General features: G+C 40.3%; 1 protein-coding gene and 1 pseudogene across 1 annotated transcript in view; one reads left to right on the top strand and one right to left on the bottom strand.

The window, feature by feature from the left end:
• CNN3 (calponin 3) overlaps window positions 1-17404 on the bottom strand; it is a 31839-nt gene that overhangs the window by 2050 nt on the left and 12385 nt on the right. The window contains exons 2-6 of the mRNA XM_004471717.5: window positions 3766-3887; window positions 3512-3578; window positions 2426-2563; window positions 1947-2063; window positions 382-528 (exon numbers count right to left, since the gene is read on the bottom strand). Of these exons, the coding sequence (XP_004471774.1) occupies window positions 382-528; window positions 1947-2063; window positions 2426-2563; window positions 3512-3578; window positions 3766-3887 (591 nt within the window). The remainder of the gene's footprint in view (window positions 1-381; window positions 529-1946; window positions 2064-2425; window positions 2564-3511; window positions 3579-3765; window positions 3888-17404) is intronic.
• Window positions 3248-3375, top strand: LOC111758695 (U5 spliceosomal RNA; annotated as a pseudogene).

Genomic DNA, 17404 nt, shown 5'->3' with positions numbered 1-17404 from the left:
ATAGAACACCAGATAATTTTACCCAAAAACTTAAAAAAAAAAAAAAAAAAAAAAAGCTAATCAGAAGCATTTAAATGAGCAATCTTTTACTTGGATTTAGAGCAACAATACTGTAGGAAATATCCTTTTTCTTCTGGGTAGGTAGAAAGGCCAGCTGTTCTGACTGCCAACAAAAACCATGCACTGTGCCTATTTGCATTACTACAGAAAAGGTCCTTTGATTCTTTTGCTTCCTCAGCAAAATCTTACTTTCCTGAAATAATCTACTCTAAATGTATAATATAAAAATACATATTTAGAATTCATAAGAATAAGCTAAGTGCAAATTAAAAAATAGCCCTTCTGCACACACTGCTGTAACTATAAGGAGGTACTGCTTACCTGGCTGGCTCCTTTGTTAGTGCCCATCTGCAGACTAATTGTGGTCTGGTCAAAAGGTTTGTCAGTTTGCATCTTGGGATCATAAAGATGTCTCCTAGTCCCATAGGCTGTCATACCTGCTTGGCTGGCACATTTGTTGGTTCCCATCTTTCAGGTTGGAAATGAAATTAGCATTAATCATCAAAAGTCAACAACACAAAGAAAAGTACTACTAAAGAGAGGGAGGGATGGGGCACAATTGATAAGTCCCTTCCTGTACTGAGGTTCCCACCAACTAGATACACATTCTCCATGCCTTTACAAAGGAATTTCAAGGTGTTAGCTTTCAAAAGAAAGGTTTCAAAAAATTACTGAACATAACGCCTCATAGCATAATTAATCACATATAAATATGCACATATAAGATATATGGAAACATAAAAAGTCCTAACAGTAGCAGAATTATGAACACTTTTCTTTGCTCTTCTTTCCCTCTACCATTTGTAGCACATTAACCAATGAAGGGACAAAAGGCTTCAGCCATTTAGAGTGACTGAAGCAATCTTGCACTGGGCCCTTCTACAGCAATGCTGTGCATAAAAAAAGAAAAATGTGAAAGCAAACACCAGGTATCTTCTCCAGGAACCTAACAGAGCATTCTTCAAGTTCCATCAAAACTGCCAAATTTTCATGGGAAAAGAACTACATTCTATTCCTCAGACATTCATGTCACCACACATAGTCAGAAAGGAAGAATGAAGAATATGAACTCGACTGCAGTAAAACCTCAGAATTCAGATGCACAAAATTAATTTCCCTGCCCCACTGAGTACGGCTTCAGGATCCACCAGCATACCGTACTCTACTTGTGGGCACATTTCTACTGTTGGGTTTTCCCCTTAAAACCGGATTTATTAAAGGAAACTTTATCACTAAAAGTAGAACCTGTTCATTAGAGAAGATTCAGAAAACATATTATCAGCAATAAGGGGAAAAAAATTGTAACCCCACCATCCAGTCAGAGTAAACATTCGTGTATTCCTTCTAGCTCTTTTACCTAATGTGTGTGTATATCTACAGATGTACAAACATGTTTTTTCAAACTCGTGTCTAATTTTTACAAACTAGTTTCTTTTATGGAATCATAATTTGGCCAACTGACTACTGTCTGGAAATTCAGGCCTCCAATTTCTTACCACTGATAACAATTTTGTACCGTGTAAAAATAAATCCACCACACATAAACTCAGTCAAAAGATAAGCATTATATCAAGCACGGATCAAATAGCAAAGCCTGCTGCATACTGGGTGTTTAGGGCATTTAGCACTTTGTGACACTCTCCAGGGGAACAATGTAGGGAGGGAAATCACTACTTTGTAAGAATTAAACTGACAAATTCTAACAGAGTCTGGCTGGTGAATCATGCTTTACTAGTAAGAGTAAATGACTCTGGCATTAAGGCTTTATAAAATTGCCTCATTTAGCCAATAATTTTTAGGAATTTATAAAGTGCCTTTTCTAAAAATAATATGATTAGGAAAAAAATTCCATTTTATTAGTGAATAAAGAATACCATATTAGTTACCTGCAAGCCAATTACACTTTGACCAGCTTTTAATTTTCCCTCATCAAAACGTCTTGCTTGTTTTTCTGCATACTTCACTCCAATGTCGATGGTTGTATGGAATCCTTTTGTTTTAGCCTAGATGAAAACATGCACACTAACTGAGAAGCAACATGCACAGGGAGATTTTGCTGATAGAGCTTTACAAAAGAAGAGAGAAATGGCATTGTCCACAGAGGAAGGCTGCACTAGGTAAGACTCAAAAACTAAAGGTAGGAAACATTTAAGGCTATGCAGTGATAAGAAAACTCAAATGTAAGTGTTCTGATTAAGCTATCTAGTAGAAGGCAGCTGCAGTCAGCAACCTTTCCACAATGCTAATAATTACGGAAGAGACCTCTCCCCACCTGGTCTGAGGCCCCTGGGACAATAAAGATGCAACTCATCACCACCATGGTAGGGATACTTTTTTTCAAGCAGCCACTAACGTTTCTACTTACCAGACCTGCAAGAGCCACCAGTGTAGTCTGAACCTGGGTCATATTTCCATTCTCAAAAAGATCGTTTGCTTCAAATATGTCATGTGGCTTCATACCATAAGCCTGAATAGCTTTAATGAAGTTGCCAATATTCTCCAACTATAAAAGAAAATAGTCATGTCACTTTCATGCTAAATACTGACATTCATAATATCCAAAAACTCCAGGTCTTCATGACTAGTTACAAGACACAAGGCAGAAAGCTACTTGGCAAGGATTCTTGACTAAATACATACTAAGCACAACTTTTCTCTAGAAAAGGAAAGGGAAAGAGAGTCAGTATCTTACGGTGGACAAAATGGTCTTTTTAATATTTTTAAGTAGCCAAGTTTATACAGCTCTTAAAAGGCAGATTTTCCCCTTAAATGTTTTGAAGAATTCTGTGTCACAACTATCCACGCCTCAAGTAAATTCTTTGTCAAAAGGTACATAATTACAATCAATACATTCAGTATGTTTAAATTTTAATTTAAAAATAAATTTATAGTTAATAAATGCTCATTCTCTCATATCTCAAAACATATACTTAAAACCAAATATCCAGTTTTACAGTCACACACATTCATGAAGTAAGACCATGCTTGAAACACTGTTCTAACAGTCTACCTCTAGCTGTTATATAAAATTCCTTTTCCCTCATTTGTCTTTATGGTCCAGGTTGTCTTTCTGTGTGCAAACTGTGTCAAATCCTTTCTGAAAACAGGCTGAATATAGGACAACCTCTTAGGTAAACATCTAATAATCACAGAACTAATTCAGTCATATGGAAATCGTAAAACAGCAATACTCTGGTTTCTCTTCAAATCGTATAAATCTTTTGACTTTTACTAAAGATTTCTGTGGAGAGGCCTCGCTTTGGCAGGTCTAATAAAAATATATAAATAGCATGCCCTCCCCCCACCAAAGGGAAAAAAACCCAACAGATAAAAAATATAGCCATAATATACACAAATTTCTGCTTAAAGGTCTATTTTCAAAGTGGCATCGAGATTTTGCTGTCTAAAGAGCAAACCAACTAGAACCAGTGGCTGCTGGTTTGGCAGTTACCTGAGGCCAGTTTAATGAGGACTCATTGACCTTCTTCACTGAACCCGGCTGTAGTTTGTTTATGAGTCTGAAAAGAAAATGTGACACTTTATTTGTTGGTCACACAAAAACAGAGACTGGAATGTAAATTTGGCTTTACCTCAGCAAAGGAAGGCATTAAAAACAATTGCATCACCCCAAGGTCTGATGCACAGACTGGGAAGGAGGGAAAGCACCGGGAGAGCAGACCTCGATGTGCCGGGGCCGGAACTTACTCGCAGAGGATTATGCCATCTTTCAGGCCCAGCTGAAAGTTGGTGCCAATGCTCATGCCCGTCACCTCCTCTATCCAACTGCGGAGATCTTCCTCTGCCTGGTGGTCATACTTGGACGCAATCTGAAAAACAAGTTAACTAACTTACAGGGATTTCACTGAAGCATCGAAAACGGACTCACCAAGGCCTTGGTCTGCTTTTATTATCCGTTAAGACCTCAGGCAGAATATGCAGTCAGCCACGCTCCATGCCTTTCATCAGCAAGCCCGACCTACATGACAGCTTCAATAACTAATAAAAAATGTTGGTTAAGACTTGATCACACACAACTTTGAATAGTACATGAAAAGAAACTGGGACTAAGGAGAACACCTGGATCAAACAGGACAGATTCCCATTCTCGACAGTCCCCAAGAAGTGATGATGGTTAACAGTATTATAGGGCACCAGCTGTGACTTGACTCTGACTTTGTGGTCTACATCATATTAGACTCCTCAGAGGCAGGATAAGGATTTGATTCACTTTTGTACCCTTAGTACTTGGCACCCAAACATTTAATAAAATTAAGAGGAAATCTTAACTTTTTACTTTGAGAATTTTACAATAAAGGCAGGTTAACGACACAGTTGCTATGCTATTATACGGGCTAAAGCTACCTGTTAAATTTGGGTTTTAAAAGATCTCTTCATAATGAGAAGACCATAGACTTTACTTTAAAATAATAATAAAATTGAAACAAAATATTGTTAAATGCTCAAGTTCATTCCTTGTCAAGAGGTTGTTCAATCAAAGTTATTAAGAAAAACTCAGTTGGGAAGAAGGAAAGATCATGTATAGTTTTTCTTCTCCTTCAGAACAGGTGAAAATGCCAATAACACAGGTGGTGCACAGGAGACAGAGAACAAGCTGTTACCAGATCCTGAGCTTGGAATGCACTGCTGGAAATGGAAATGATTGGTAGAAGTATTTGCTGTCCACAAAACAAATAATTAGGTTCAATTTCTGAAAAGAAAGGTCATCATAACATTTTAGTCACCAGGAGGCCCTTCCATTTCTGGTCTAGAACAGTCACAAAGGACCCAAGGAACAGCTGTGCCAAGTGCCCGAGGTCCCTGGTACCAGGGCAGTCGCTATCTTATCACTGTCCTGAATGCACCTCTTCCAAGAGCGAGGAGATGCCCCTGATCTGAGATCTACCACAAGAGCCATGTAAGAACCTAAGCAGCTGACCTTTAAGTCACCCGACAAGGAAAAACAGCACTGAGTTTTAAGAACAAAAGTGGCTTCTGCCGCGCTTCATCATCGTTCCTTTCAGTGTCCCCTAATAGCCATGCCAGTCTTTGATTCAGCTCAAAGTGGGGAAGAAAAAGGAAAAAGGAGATTCCATTTTCCAGGTCAAATAAGTGGGAAACTACATTCACATCAGCCTCTCAGAGCTTCACTGTGCGCCTTAACCTCCGACATCCCTGGAACTTAATTAGACTAGTCTTGTGCTGGCTTCAGTTACGGCCTCTCCCCCGCCCCCCAGAGGCCTTTCCTCTGCTTCAGGGTAAGAGGTAAGTAATTTCAGCAATGACTGTCATTTAGGGAAACTGCAATTCCTGGTTTCTCTCTTTTATTTCCCCCAAAGTTAGACAAATGGCTCTACACCTTTAACAGAATAATAGATCATTTATTTAAGGCATAGACTTATTTAACCAGAATTTCGAAAGGAAATTCAATGAGCTTAAATGTTTGTATTAGGATAACTGACATTATGTTTCATGGATCAAAATCTGGGCTCAAGGTTAGTTTATAAAAGATGGTTTTAGGCACAATGTAAAGCTACTGAATGTATGGTGATTTCCTGCCCCACATCTTGCCAGCACTGGCTACATGGACATCTGGATGTGGGAAGGAGGTGGTAGGGGTGCTGGAAGGTTTTGCCACAGGGCCGTATTTTGCCCTGGGTAAGCAGGAAGCAGCAATAATTCCTACCATACTTCAGAAAAATATCCGTGGATAATGCATCTCTCCTACCATATCAAATGTATCAATTTAAATGTGGCACTTGCAGAAAATGGATTAAAATATTGAATCGACTAATTTTTTAGACTTGACTACATTTGCACCCTGGAGTCTTGTTCTGGATGGCTAGAAAAAGAGTATCTATAAATTTTAGGTGGGGCAGAAAGGGATAGGTAAAGAAGAAAACAAGAAAGTTTAAGCATTAGCAATGGAAAGCAACCTCTAATTATGAGTTGAAATTTTTTTCCTAAAGCGAAGGCACTCTCAACCAGGAGATGCATTTCAATAAGTCGGGAAAAAAAAAAAACATGGTATACTAGGATATAGAGTTTGTCCTGGGTTTATAAATCTGGTTTTTTCTATGGTTAATTCATCTAACTTCTGATCCATTTTCTGTCTACAACAGAAAGGCTGGACACAATGAGTCAACCAGGTTGACTCCTACTCTAAATATTCTAAACAAATTGATCAGTCATCAAAAATTCTAGAGACATGCTTTCTCTTTATTTTTTCAAATGTAAGGATGAAATTATGTTGAATAGTTTTGATTATTTTTGGGGGGGTAATTCTTACACCAAATGAGACCAATTATTATTTAGCCAGAAAAGAATAAAAGCATATTTATGTTTCCTTTGTTCAAAATGTCCTGACAGATTCAGTGTCATACCCCAAACCAAAAAGTGGTTACAGATCTAACTTGAAATAATCCTAGTAGGAAAGCCAGTGAGAAATGTTCATCTCCTCTGTTGACAGTTCTCATCAAGGAAATGATGTGTTAGAAAAATCAAGGACTGGAGTTGGATGGACCTGGATTCAAATCCTGACTCTATCCCTGACTGACTATGAGGCAGAGTTCTGGCAGCAAGCTGTTTCTGAGGCTCACCATAATAGCTTGTGCACAGAAGAAATTCATATGTGCAATACTCTTATGACACCATGTGGTACTCTAAAAAGGAAAACTAGGTAGGTTATGCATCCACATCATGGCTTTGACTTAGCATATTCCTTTAAATGAAGGAATAGAGATTTTTCTACATGAATACTGTTAATATTTTTTTTCTAATAAGTGCACTTTCTTCAGTCAAATCAGCTAAAGAGTATTCAAAATTTAGGAAGGAGTGCTTTTTTTTAAAAAAAAAAACTTTTTAAATGAAAAAGACATTCTTAGGTACTGGCTCAAGACTGTTCCGTATGATGTAGGAATCTGAAGTTTTCCTTAAAAAGGATATCTGCATGCAGCCAAGCAGGTTTTTTTAAACTCTTCTACATACATATCTTGTAAGATCAAGGGAGTAAGAGGAAACTTTGACCAATCAAATTTATTCATCATCTTCTTCTATAAAGCTTTCCTTTCAGATCATTGGGTTAGGGGGCAGCAGGGGGCGGTTAACATTTTCTTCCTTCTTCCTTTCAACAAGAAAATTTTTAAAAAAATCTAATCTGTACTCTTCTCATTAATACTTCATAGAAATTACATTCTAATTTGTTAAAAAAAACTATTCATACTAAGTTGTTTATAAACACCATTTTCTTTACTTTTTTCCTCAAATTTTATACTTGAGCTTCTCAAACACCTCCAAACTACTTTCAGACTTCCTGCTTGGTTCTTTCAAATCCACAGCTCTCCTTTCTTCACCATGCCTACCCTTCCATTCCTAATCACCCACAATTCTCCAAAGCTGCGCCTTACCTACCTTTTTCACTGCAAGGCACACTAGCAAAATATCTGTCCAGTACTCAGGCGCTGAGGGGATTGTATCTGGGGCATCATGTGGGAGGCTCCTCACCACAGCTCACCCATGTCTGTCCTCTCACCAAATACAATCAGAGAGAAGAAAACCTCCACAAGGAAAAAGCCTTCTGGGCATTTGATCCAGTTAATCCTCCTCCCTGCAATTCCGTGCTCTGCCTGCTCTGCTCCCAAGCCTGCCAAGGGGTTCCCCCCAGGGGTGGCTTTACCTTCTGCTCTCCCTCTGCTCCCTTCAGAACAGGGGAGAGACCACACTGGAATCAACCTCACTGCAGCCCAACCCTTTAGCCTTCACTTTCTTTTTGATTTATGTAACTTGCTTGTTAAAGAGGGGGAAAAAATTTAAGGGTGTAGAAACACATAGACACAGAGCATGTATTCTCAGTGAGGGCCATATTACCACCAAGGTGGCGAAAACTGGTTCTAGCAAAGGGGAAGGTGGTGAAAAAAAAAAAAAAACCTTAGTAATTACAATGATTGGTGATACTTGAAAGTGCACAATCCTGCCCAACAAAACCTTATTCCTTAGTAATTTGGGGTGGGGTGGCATCTGTGAAGGTGAGGCAAGACATTTAGGAAAAACATCTGAAAAGGCTCCATGCGGGAAATAAGGAAAACAAGGTTGAGAAACATTAACCGAGTAAAAAGTACAAATCTGTCTTCATCCTCCTCCCCAAAATTCCTCTTCCCTGCCCAGAGGTAACTTCTTATTGGTCTGCCAACTCTTCCAGACCATGTGAATCTGTATTACAGAGTTATAGATAAAACAGCACTAGAATAATTAGATGCCCTGAAAAACTCAAGTCCTAGGGACCTAAACTTTCCAACAGTGGGAAGAGGACAACACAGCCAAGCCCTTTCTGCTTGGCGGTTGAGAAGCTCTGTTTTAAAATTCTCAAAAAGAGACATATTCTGATACAAGTTGCAGCATGGGGGAACCTTCAATTTCACTCACTCTAATGACTTCAAAGAAGCCAGACACAAAAGGCAAATATTTTATGATTCTGCTTGTATGAAATACCTAAAATAAGCAGAGTCATGCAACAGAAAGTAGATTAGAGATTACTTGGGGGGGGGGGCGCGGTATGAGGAGTTTTTGTTTTTAATAGGTACAGTGTTTCTGTTTTGGGTAATAGAAAAGTTTTGATAATGGATGGTGTGATGGTAGCAAAGCACTGTAAATGCAATTACTACCACTGAGGTATATACTTAAAAATGATGAGAAAAGGAAATTTTGTGTTGTATATATGTTATAGTTGAAAAGGGGCAGTGGTGATTGATAGAGTAATGAAGACTATGTTTCAAAAATATCTCAACAGGGAAGAGGATGTGGATTAAGTGCCTGGGCTTCCCTCTACCATATGGGAGAACCCAGGTTCGATCCCCGGGGCCTCCTGGTAGAGGCGCGCACCCATGCAGCAAGATGATGACTCAACAAAAATAGAGATAAAGAGGAGAGTCAAGGCGAGAGGCAACAGAAACCAGGAACTGAGGTGGCGCAAGTGACAGGGAACCTCTCTCCATACCAGAGGTCCCCAGGATCGAATCCTGGTGAATCCTGGAGGAGAAAATGAGATTAGACAAAAAGAGAAATAGACACAGACGATCACACAGCTAATGGACATAGCAAAACACAGCAGTGGGCGGGGGAAGGGGGAGAAAAAATAAATAAAAAGCTAGAATGATTAAAAAAAGAAAAAAGAAAAAGAATCTAAACACTTGACCCAAACAAGTAAATCCTGCACCGTATTATGGTGCCTCTCCCTGTAACCAGGGAGCACTCAGGCAAAGCGCAATTCAGTAAAAAGATGGGGGTGCAGCTGGCATTAGGTAGAGTATACTTATGTACAAACAGCTGTTTGATGGACCCAGCTTACACCAAGGGTACACTATGGCATCTACGGAAGAATGAAGACTACCTGTCCTTCAGACAACCCCACAAATATATTCTTTCTCACAATATATTATCACAGAGCTCCTAAAAAACTGGAAGCAGACAGTTCCAAGTAATTGTCTCTGGTAGCTGCAATAGTGTCTGCCAAATTTCTGTCATGCTGAACTCTCACTAGGCTCCTCTTCTGAGCTACTAGGATAATCCTGCATTAACTCCAACTTGCTAAATAAAATCAAATTCTATATCAGCTTCCTCTCAATTGTTTCTTGTATGTCTTTTGATTGTTTCCAACTTCTTTCTCCCATACACCTTCCTTCCATTCTTCATTTAACTGTTATGAACTGGCTACTATATACTAGGCACGGTTCAAAAACAAAGTCCTTCATTGTAAATCCTCACAGGGCCCACTTGATGGAATAGAGGAGAGTATGGGCCATGATGTGAACCAATGTATATGAGGTGCAGAGGTGCCCAAAGATGTACTTACCAAATCCAATGGATGTGTCATGATGATGGGAACGAGTGTTGTTGGGGGGGGGGAGAGGGGGGGTGGGGGGGTGGGGTTGAATGGGACCTCACATATATATTTTTAATGTAATATTATTACAAAGTCAATAAAAAAAAAAAAACAAAAACAAAGTCCTTGGGAAGAGGACTTGGCCAATGGATAGGGCGTCCGTCTACCACCTAGGAGGTCCGCGGTTCAAACCCAGGACCTTCTTGACCCGTGTGGAGCTGGCCCACGCACAGTGCTGGTGTGTGCAAGGAATGCCGTGCCACATAGGGTTGCCCACGCGTAGGGGAGCCCCACGTGCAAGGAGTGCGCCCCTTAAGGAGAGCTAGCATGAAAGAAAGTGCAGCCTGCCCAGGAATGGCGCTGCACACGTGGAGAACTGACACAACAACAAAAGAGACACAGATTCCCAGTGCCGCTGACAAGGATACAAGCGGGCACAGAAGAGCAAGCAGCGAATGGACAGAGAGAGCAGACAACTGGGGGTGGGGGCGTTGGGAGGGGAGAGAAATAAAAAATTTAAAAAAAAACAAAACAAAATAAAAGCAAAGTCCTTGCCCTAAAAGCTTACATTCTAGGGGAGGCAGATAAATACTGAATACAGTGTGTTATTTTTGAGGGAAAAAAAATAAAGTAGGGTATTTAAAATAAAGAGAGAGCTAAAGGGGCTCGCACAAAATCTTGGTGTGTATTTCCATCTTTTTCTCCCATTTCTCAGCAAATTCTGTTCTTTCCCCCATTTCCCAAATAAACTTTAAGAAACAAATAAATAAAAAAGGGAGAGTAGAATGATAGGAGCATCCTAGCACAGTCTCAAAATAGGGGCCAAATAGATTTGGATAGTGGGGGCATTTCCATCTTAAATATCAGACACCTCATCATCCCTCCTACTACTTTATCACTTCCATTCTTGGTATCTCTCATGCAAAGACAAAGAGGCTTTAACATTTTTTTATTGGCCTTAAATCTCTCCCCTAATCAATCCTACAAGCATGTATGTAACTTTTCAAAAATTTCAAGTCATCCTAAAGATTACAAGCTGTGAAGTCAAACTGCATAAAAACTAGGCTCCCAATAACTTATGCTGGTCACCCCATTTCCTCATGGGGAGCCTGCTCCTTCCAGGGCCAATGTGCGGATGAAGCCCACTGCACAGGTGGAGGGCCCGCCTCAATGCCTGGCACACATCAACAGAACCAACGCTTCCATTTGCATCTGCCTGAGAACAGAGGCACAAAGGGTTCTATTGCCTAAACCCCAGTGCAATCTGTGCACTTTCTAACAGAAAGCTCCACAGGAAGCGGATGTGGCTCAAATGATGGAGTATCTGCCTACCACATGGGAGGTCCAGGGTTCAAACCCAGGGCCTTCTGGCCCATGTGGTGAGCTGGCCCACACGCAGTGCTGCCACATGCAAGGAGGGCCGTGCCATGCAGGGGTGTTCCCCACATAGGGGAGGCCCATGTGCGAGGAGTGCGCCCTGCAAGGAGAGCCGTCCCACGCAAAAAAAACACAGCCCACCCAGGAGTGGTGCTGCACACACACACAGCTGACACAGCAAGATGACGCAACAAAAAAGAGACACAGATTTCTGGTGCCGCCGAGAATACAAGTGGACACAGAAGAACTCACAGAGAATGGACACAAGACAGCAGACAGGGTGGGGGAGAAATAAGTAAAAAACAATTTAAATAATAAATAAATAAAAAAGAAAACTCCACTGCAAACAAGCTTTTCTCCTAAACTGGCCATCACCTCCGTCCAGTCTTATGACCATTCATTGTGTTGCTCATTCCTCAGTCTTTGCTCAAGTTCTTCCCTCTCTTTAGAATGTCTTTGCATCCCAAATTCTCATTCTGTTTCAGATTACTGCTGATAAAAAGGATGAACAATTAACTCTTTTCAAAGAAGGTATAAAACACATTGCTGGGCGAGCTGGGAATTCCAGATCAACTATGGATTTCATGCCTTCCTCAAGGTCACAAAAGAATCTGAAACTCATTCTTTGGAGTGAACTTGCTAAATATTTGATGAGCATACATTCTAACACTACAGGAAATCATGTTTGCCTCAGGTAAACAGGAATAATAGAGTGTTTTAAAGTCTTCTCTTGGAGCTGGGTCAGAGCAAGTGCTCAAGTACTGGTATGTGGCACCAGCACCATCTTTTTCCCTCCAAATATGTGTGAATCAAATAAATACAGACACTATAACTCACTATACAAATACTGTGAAATTAACAAGTATAACGAACAAATGACAGGAAAAATGTGGAACAATTGTGTCTTTTCCAGCTAGAAAATAACCATCAGAGAATAAAGTTTAGCACAGAAATAGTTACACGTGAATTTTAATTTTAAACCTCCAATTCTAAACAAGAAGATAGTAAGAACAGAGCCTACATTCTCAGAAGACTCTAAACTCAGAAAGTGATTAAAAAGGTACACATAGAAGAATAAGATGGCAGAGTGAAAAGCTTCACGGCTCCATCCTCCCACAGAAGCTCTGAACAACCAGCAAGAACTGGCAGAAACATCTTTCTCAAAGTTTCAGAAAACAAGGGACTCCAGGAACAGGGGGAGTGCAGAATCAAGAAAAAGGCTACTTAAAAGCAGTAGGGTCTCCTGCCCTGGCTGGCCCCACCCCCACCCCTCAGCACAGGCTAAGGCAAATCCCTGTCCTGGTTCCAGGGGGAGCAAAGTAACCCTGATGCACACTGTGGGAGCATGTATATCTGGCAGTGGCCTAAGGGACTGGCTGTTGCCCTATGAGTAGAAGGCAGTATACAGAGCTCTCCTACACTGAGAGAGCAGTCAAGCCTTGGCTGCCTGGGGCAAGGGATTTGTTGGCTGTAGGACATATAGTGCAGTGCCCAGGACTGTGAGAAAATTTTCCTAGGAATACAGGACATTGGTATCTGTGTAAACAGGGGATTTCCAAGGGCCACATGCACGTGCCCAAGAGAAGACTCGAAATTCACTGCATGAATGCACCGGTCAATCTACAAAGACTGGGAAGGTGCTTTCTTTTTTCCTCTTATTTTTGGTTAGCTCCTGGCATTCAAGGAAAGGTGTCATAGTACTAGCTGGATGCAAGCTTAAGAAGCAAATGCCTCAGTCTAACACATTAATTGTGATAGTAAAATATCAAAATATCCAGGTTTCAACAAAAGATTACAAAAACATACAAAGAAACAGGAAGTGAAGGCCCAGGAAAAAGAGAAAATGAAAACATGAGAAACCATCAATAAGGACCAAACCTGAGACATTCCAGATATACTTTTAAGAAATGGTCCTAAATGTGTTCAAAGAACTAATGGAAAACACGGAAAAAGAATTGAAGGAAATCAGGAACATGAGAGATGAACACAAAGAGAATATCAACAGAAAGGAGCTGAAGAGCACAGCAACAGAAATTTAAAATTCCCTAGAGGGGTTCAACAGCAAATGGGAGCTGGAAGAAGACGACCCTGGGAAGATAAGAAAAGCAAAATCATCCAGTCTGACGAGAATTTGGAAAGAATCAGGAAAAGTGAACAAAGCCCAAGGAACCTATGGGACACCATCAAGTGTACCAGTACACGTTTCAAGGGAACTCCAGAAAGAGAAAAAAGAAAGGGCTAGAGAGGAGATTCAAAGAAATAATGGCCGAAAACTTCCCAAATTTAATGAAAGACATGAATATACACACATCCAAGACACTCCAAACAGAATAAACCCAGAAAGACCCATGCTGCACCACATTATTTTCCAATTGTCAAATGCCGACAATAAAGAGAAAGTTCTGAAAACCACAAGAAAGAAGCAACATGTCACATAAAAGAAAGCCACAATAAGATTAAATGCAGATTTCTCATCAGAAACTATGGAGGCAAGAAGACAGTGGAATGACATATTTAAAGTGCTAAAAGCAAATTAAATGCCAACCAAGAATTCTATATCCAACAAATGTTTCAAAAATAAATGATATTAAGACATTCCCAAATTTTAAAAAAAGCTGAGGGAGTTCCGTCACCACTACAACAGCCTATTAAGAGATGCTAAAGAGAGTTCCTGCAGGTTGAAAGGAAAATACAATAGACAATAAATCGAAGCTGCATGAAGAAACAAGAGATCTCCAGTGAAGGTAACAGGGGTAGAGAAATACCAGTACTATTTTATTTTTAGCTCATAACTCCACTTTTAACTTCTAAAGGATCTAAAAGGCAAATTCATAAAAGGTAATGAGAAATCAGTGGTTTTGGACTCAATGTATAAACACACAATTTGTGATAAGAACTACATAAAGATGAGAGGGAGAAGGGGTATAGGAACATAGTTTGGATACTACTGAACTTAAGTTGGTATCAAAGCAAATGAGGTAAGCAGATGTGGCTCAACTGATAGAGTGTCTGCCTACCATATGGGAGGTCCAGGGTTCAAAGCCACGGCCTCCTGACCCATGTGGTGAGCCGGCCCACGTGCAGTGCTGATGTGCGCAAAGAGTGCCACGCCACGCGGGGACGCCCCCGTATAGGGGTGACCCATGCGAAAGGAGTGCGCCCTGCAAGGAGAAGTGCCCTGTGTGAACAAAAGCGCAGCCTGCCCAGGAGTGGCGCCACACACATGCAGAGCTGACAAAGCAAGATGATGCAACCAAAAGAGACACAGATTCTTGGTGCTGCTGCCAAGAATGCAAGCAGACACAGAAAAATACATACCAAATGGACACAGAGAGCAGAAGTGGGGGGGAGGGGAGAAAAATAAATTAAAAAAATAAATCTTTAAAAGCAAATGAGACTATTACAGATTTAGGATGTTAAATTCAAGCCCCATGGTAACTACAAAGAAAATAGAGAGTATGCCCAACTCATAGAGACAGATATTAGAGTACAGATTGCCAAGGGATTTTATGTAGGGGAGGTGAGAGATGGAGAGTTAATGGCAAAGGGGGAGTTAATGCAAAATGTTACTATTTGGGGAGAGGGGAAAGTTTTAGTGATGGAAGGTGGTGAGAACACAGTAAATTGATTAATCTCACTGAATTGTACGCTTGGGAGTGGTTGAGATGGGAAAGTTTATGTTGTATATATGTTCACATACATACACACAAATAAAAAAGAGTCCATGACAATTAAATAATATATAATCCTATAGGAAATTTAACAAGGGAGGAAAGAGGGCTCAAAAAGACATCATTGGGACACAAGAAAAAATTGGAATCTACACTAAGATATACATCAATGTTAAATTTCTGGAATTTAATAACGACTTAAGGTGGATACATAAGTGAATATCCTTGTTCTTAAGAAATATACAAGGCAATATTACATGTTCAAGATGTATGATATATACACCTCCACTCAAGGGTTTAGAAAATGAACTGCGAGACAGACAGATAGATCAGGAGAATGATAACTAGAAAGATATGGGTGGCAAATGTGCAAAATGTTAAAATTGGTGGATCTGGGCATCTAGGGAGATAGTATGTTGGATTCTCCGTATAGGATTTATTATTTTTATAACTGTCCAGTAAATTGGAAAGTATTTCAAAATAAATTGTTTAAAGTAATTTAAAAGAAAAAAAAAAAAGCACTTTAGAGCAGTGCATTGTAAGAGAAATCTTGGTAAAGAGTAGTATCAGGAGCCTAGAGATGAAACTGCTCTCTCCCTGCCCCCACCAAAAGTTTAGGGCTCTCCACTGTGATCCTGGAGTAGACTCCTGGTGAGAGGTGTGCAGGCACTTAAAGGGAAGTGCAGTCACCACCAGAAGCTAGCAAGGGTTCACAAGGCACGCCAAGACCACCTGCCCATTTCCCCTCCTTGGGAGCAGGACAGGTTCTCAACTGATCTTTGTACCCCTAGAGCCTATGCCAGGTACATAGTGGGTACTCAGTATATGTCTTTTCTCCCATGACAGTATTATCAGACTAGGGAAGTGTCACAGATTTAGAGATCTATCTTGTTATGGAAAGGCATCTACATTTGAATGTCACCTGTTTTTATGGGCGTCAAGTGTCCTTGATCTACCAATCTAGTAATCTTAGATGGATCACTGGGGACATATTTGCTTCACTTTCTGATAAAAGTCCTTTATGTCTATGGCACTCCTTAAGTCCAGTTTAGTAACCCTAGAAGTAAGGTCTGGTCAGATGGAATAAACAGGTCTATTGTGCCAATCCACAACAAGGTAGAAGCAGCTCTTAGTGTGTGTACCTGAGGCTGAGGTTTAGGTTTGTTCTCTTCTATTTTGGTAACTAATGATTTGGAAACTATTAGACATACTTACTAAACTTACAGAAAATAAAACTGGGAATAGTTTCCACACAAAGAAACAAAATTAGGATTCAGAAGATCTTAAATGATTCAAGATCAATGTTAAGATCCTGCTGAGGGTCTAGAACTAACTAGTGATGCTTTTAATGAACCCACAACCCAGCCTTAAAAAGCTAATGAATGCTATGTGTGGGTTTGTACAGCTCTATCATTCTTTATAAAAATACTACTGTGTTTCTTATTTGTCTGATCACATGTCCATGAACTAGCCAAGGCAAGCACTATTTAAATGAAAACAGGTGTAAAAGGAGTACATGAGCTACAAAAACCCTACACAATTATTATTACTCCTTTATAGAGGAGGGGAAATCACCTTGCCAAAGCCAGGAAGAGAATCCTTGTACATGGAGATGACTTGCCTACCTCACCAGATAATTACACTGCTCAAAAGAGAATAAGGGGAGAGAGGATGTAGCTCAAGTAGGTAAGCACCTGCTTCCCAAATACCAGGTCCCAGGTTCAATCACCAGTACCACCAAAAAAAAGAGAGAGAGAGAGAGAAAGCGAGAATGAGTTAGTACTTTGTAGTCAAACAAAGGAAGTTAATTCATAATCCCATTATACCTTGGTAGGTTAAATCATATCTGTGCATTACTGTGATCAGTTCTGGGTGCTGCATTTCACAAGGGGGACACTGACAAACCAAAATCAGTTTAGAAGGAACAAACTGGGTGCTGAGAGAACCAGAAAAATCAAACATAGCCTATCAGGGGAAACCAGCTGGCAAGGAGTGGCTATTTGACCTAGAAGGAACTTTGTGTGGTTAGGAAAAACAGGCTAGCTTCAGGCCATCTAAATATTTAGATGGAAGATATAGAAGGAGGAAATCAATTCATTCTGAATGCCACACAGGGGCCGGACTCAGGACAAATATGTAGAAATTCCTGGGAGATGGACTAGAGGCATGCAGGAATAGATGCCATTTGAGTTCCATGAAGCACAGGCTAAAAGCTGACCCACAGGAATGCTCACTGGAGAACAAATTCTCGCACTGGGAAGAAGTCTGGCTGGGTCTTGAATTTTCTGCAGCTGTAGAGATCCTGCTGAAAGGGGATCTTAGCTGAAAGTACCACTGGTTGAAAAAAAATAGATGAGAGAGATGTTCTTTAAGTTTTTGTTTTCTGTGTCTCACCTCAAGTATTTAAGAGTCTACCTCACTC

This window comes from Dasypus novemcinctus, chromosome 9 (assembly GCF_030445035.2).
Source record: "Dasypus novemcinctus isolate mDasNov1 chromosome 9, mDasNov1.1.hap2, whole genome shotgun sequence".
Taxonomy (NCBI): Eukaryota; Metazoa; Chordata; class Mammalia; order Cingulata; family Dasypodidae; genus Dasypus; species Dasypus novemcinctus.
The sequence above is the reverse complement of the archived record's forward strand: the minus strand, read 5'-3'. Positions and strand labels throughout refer to the sequence as shown.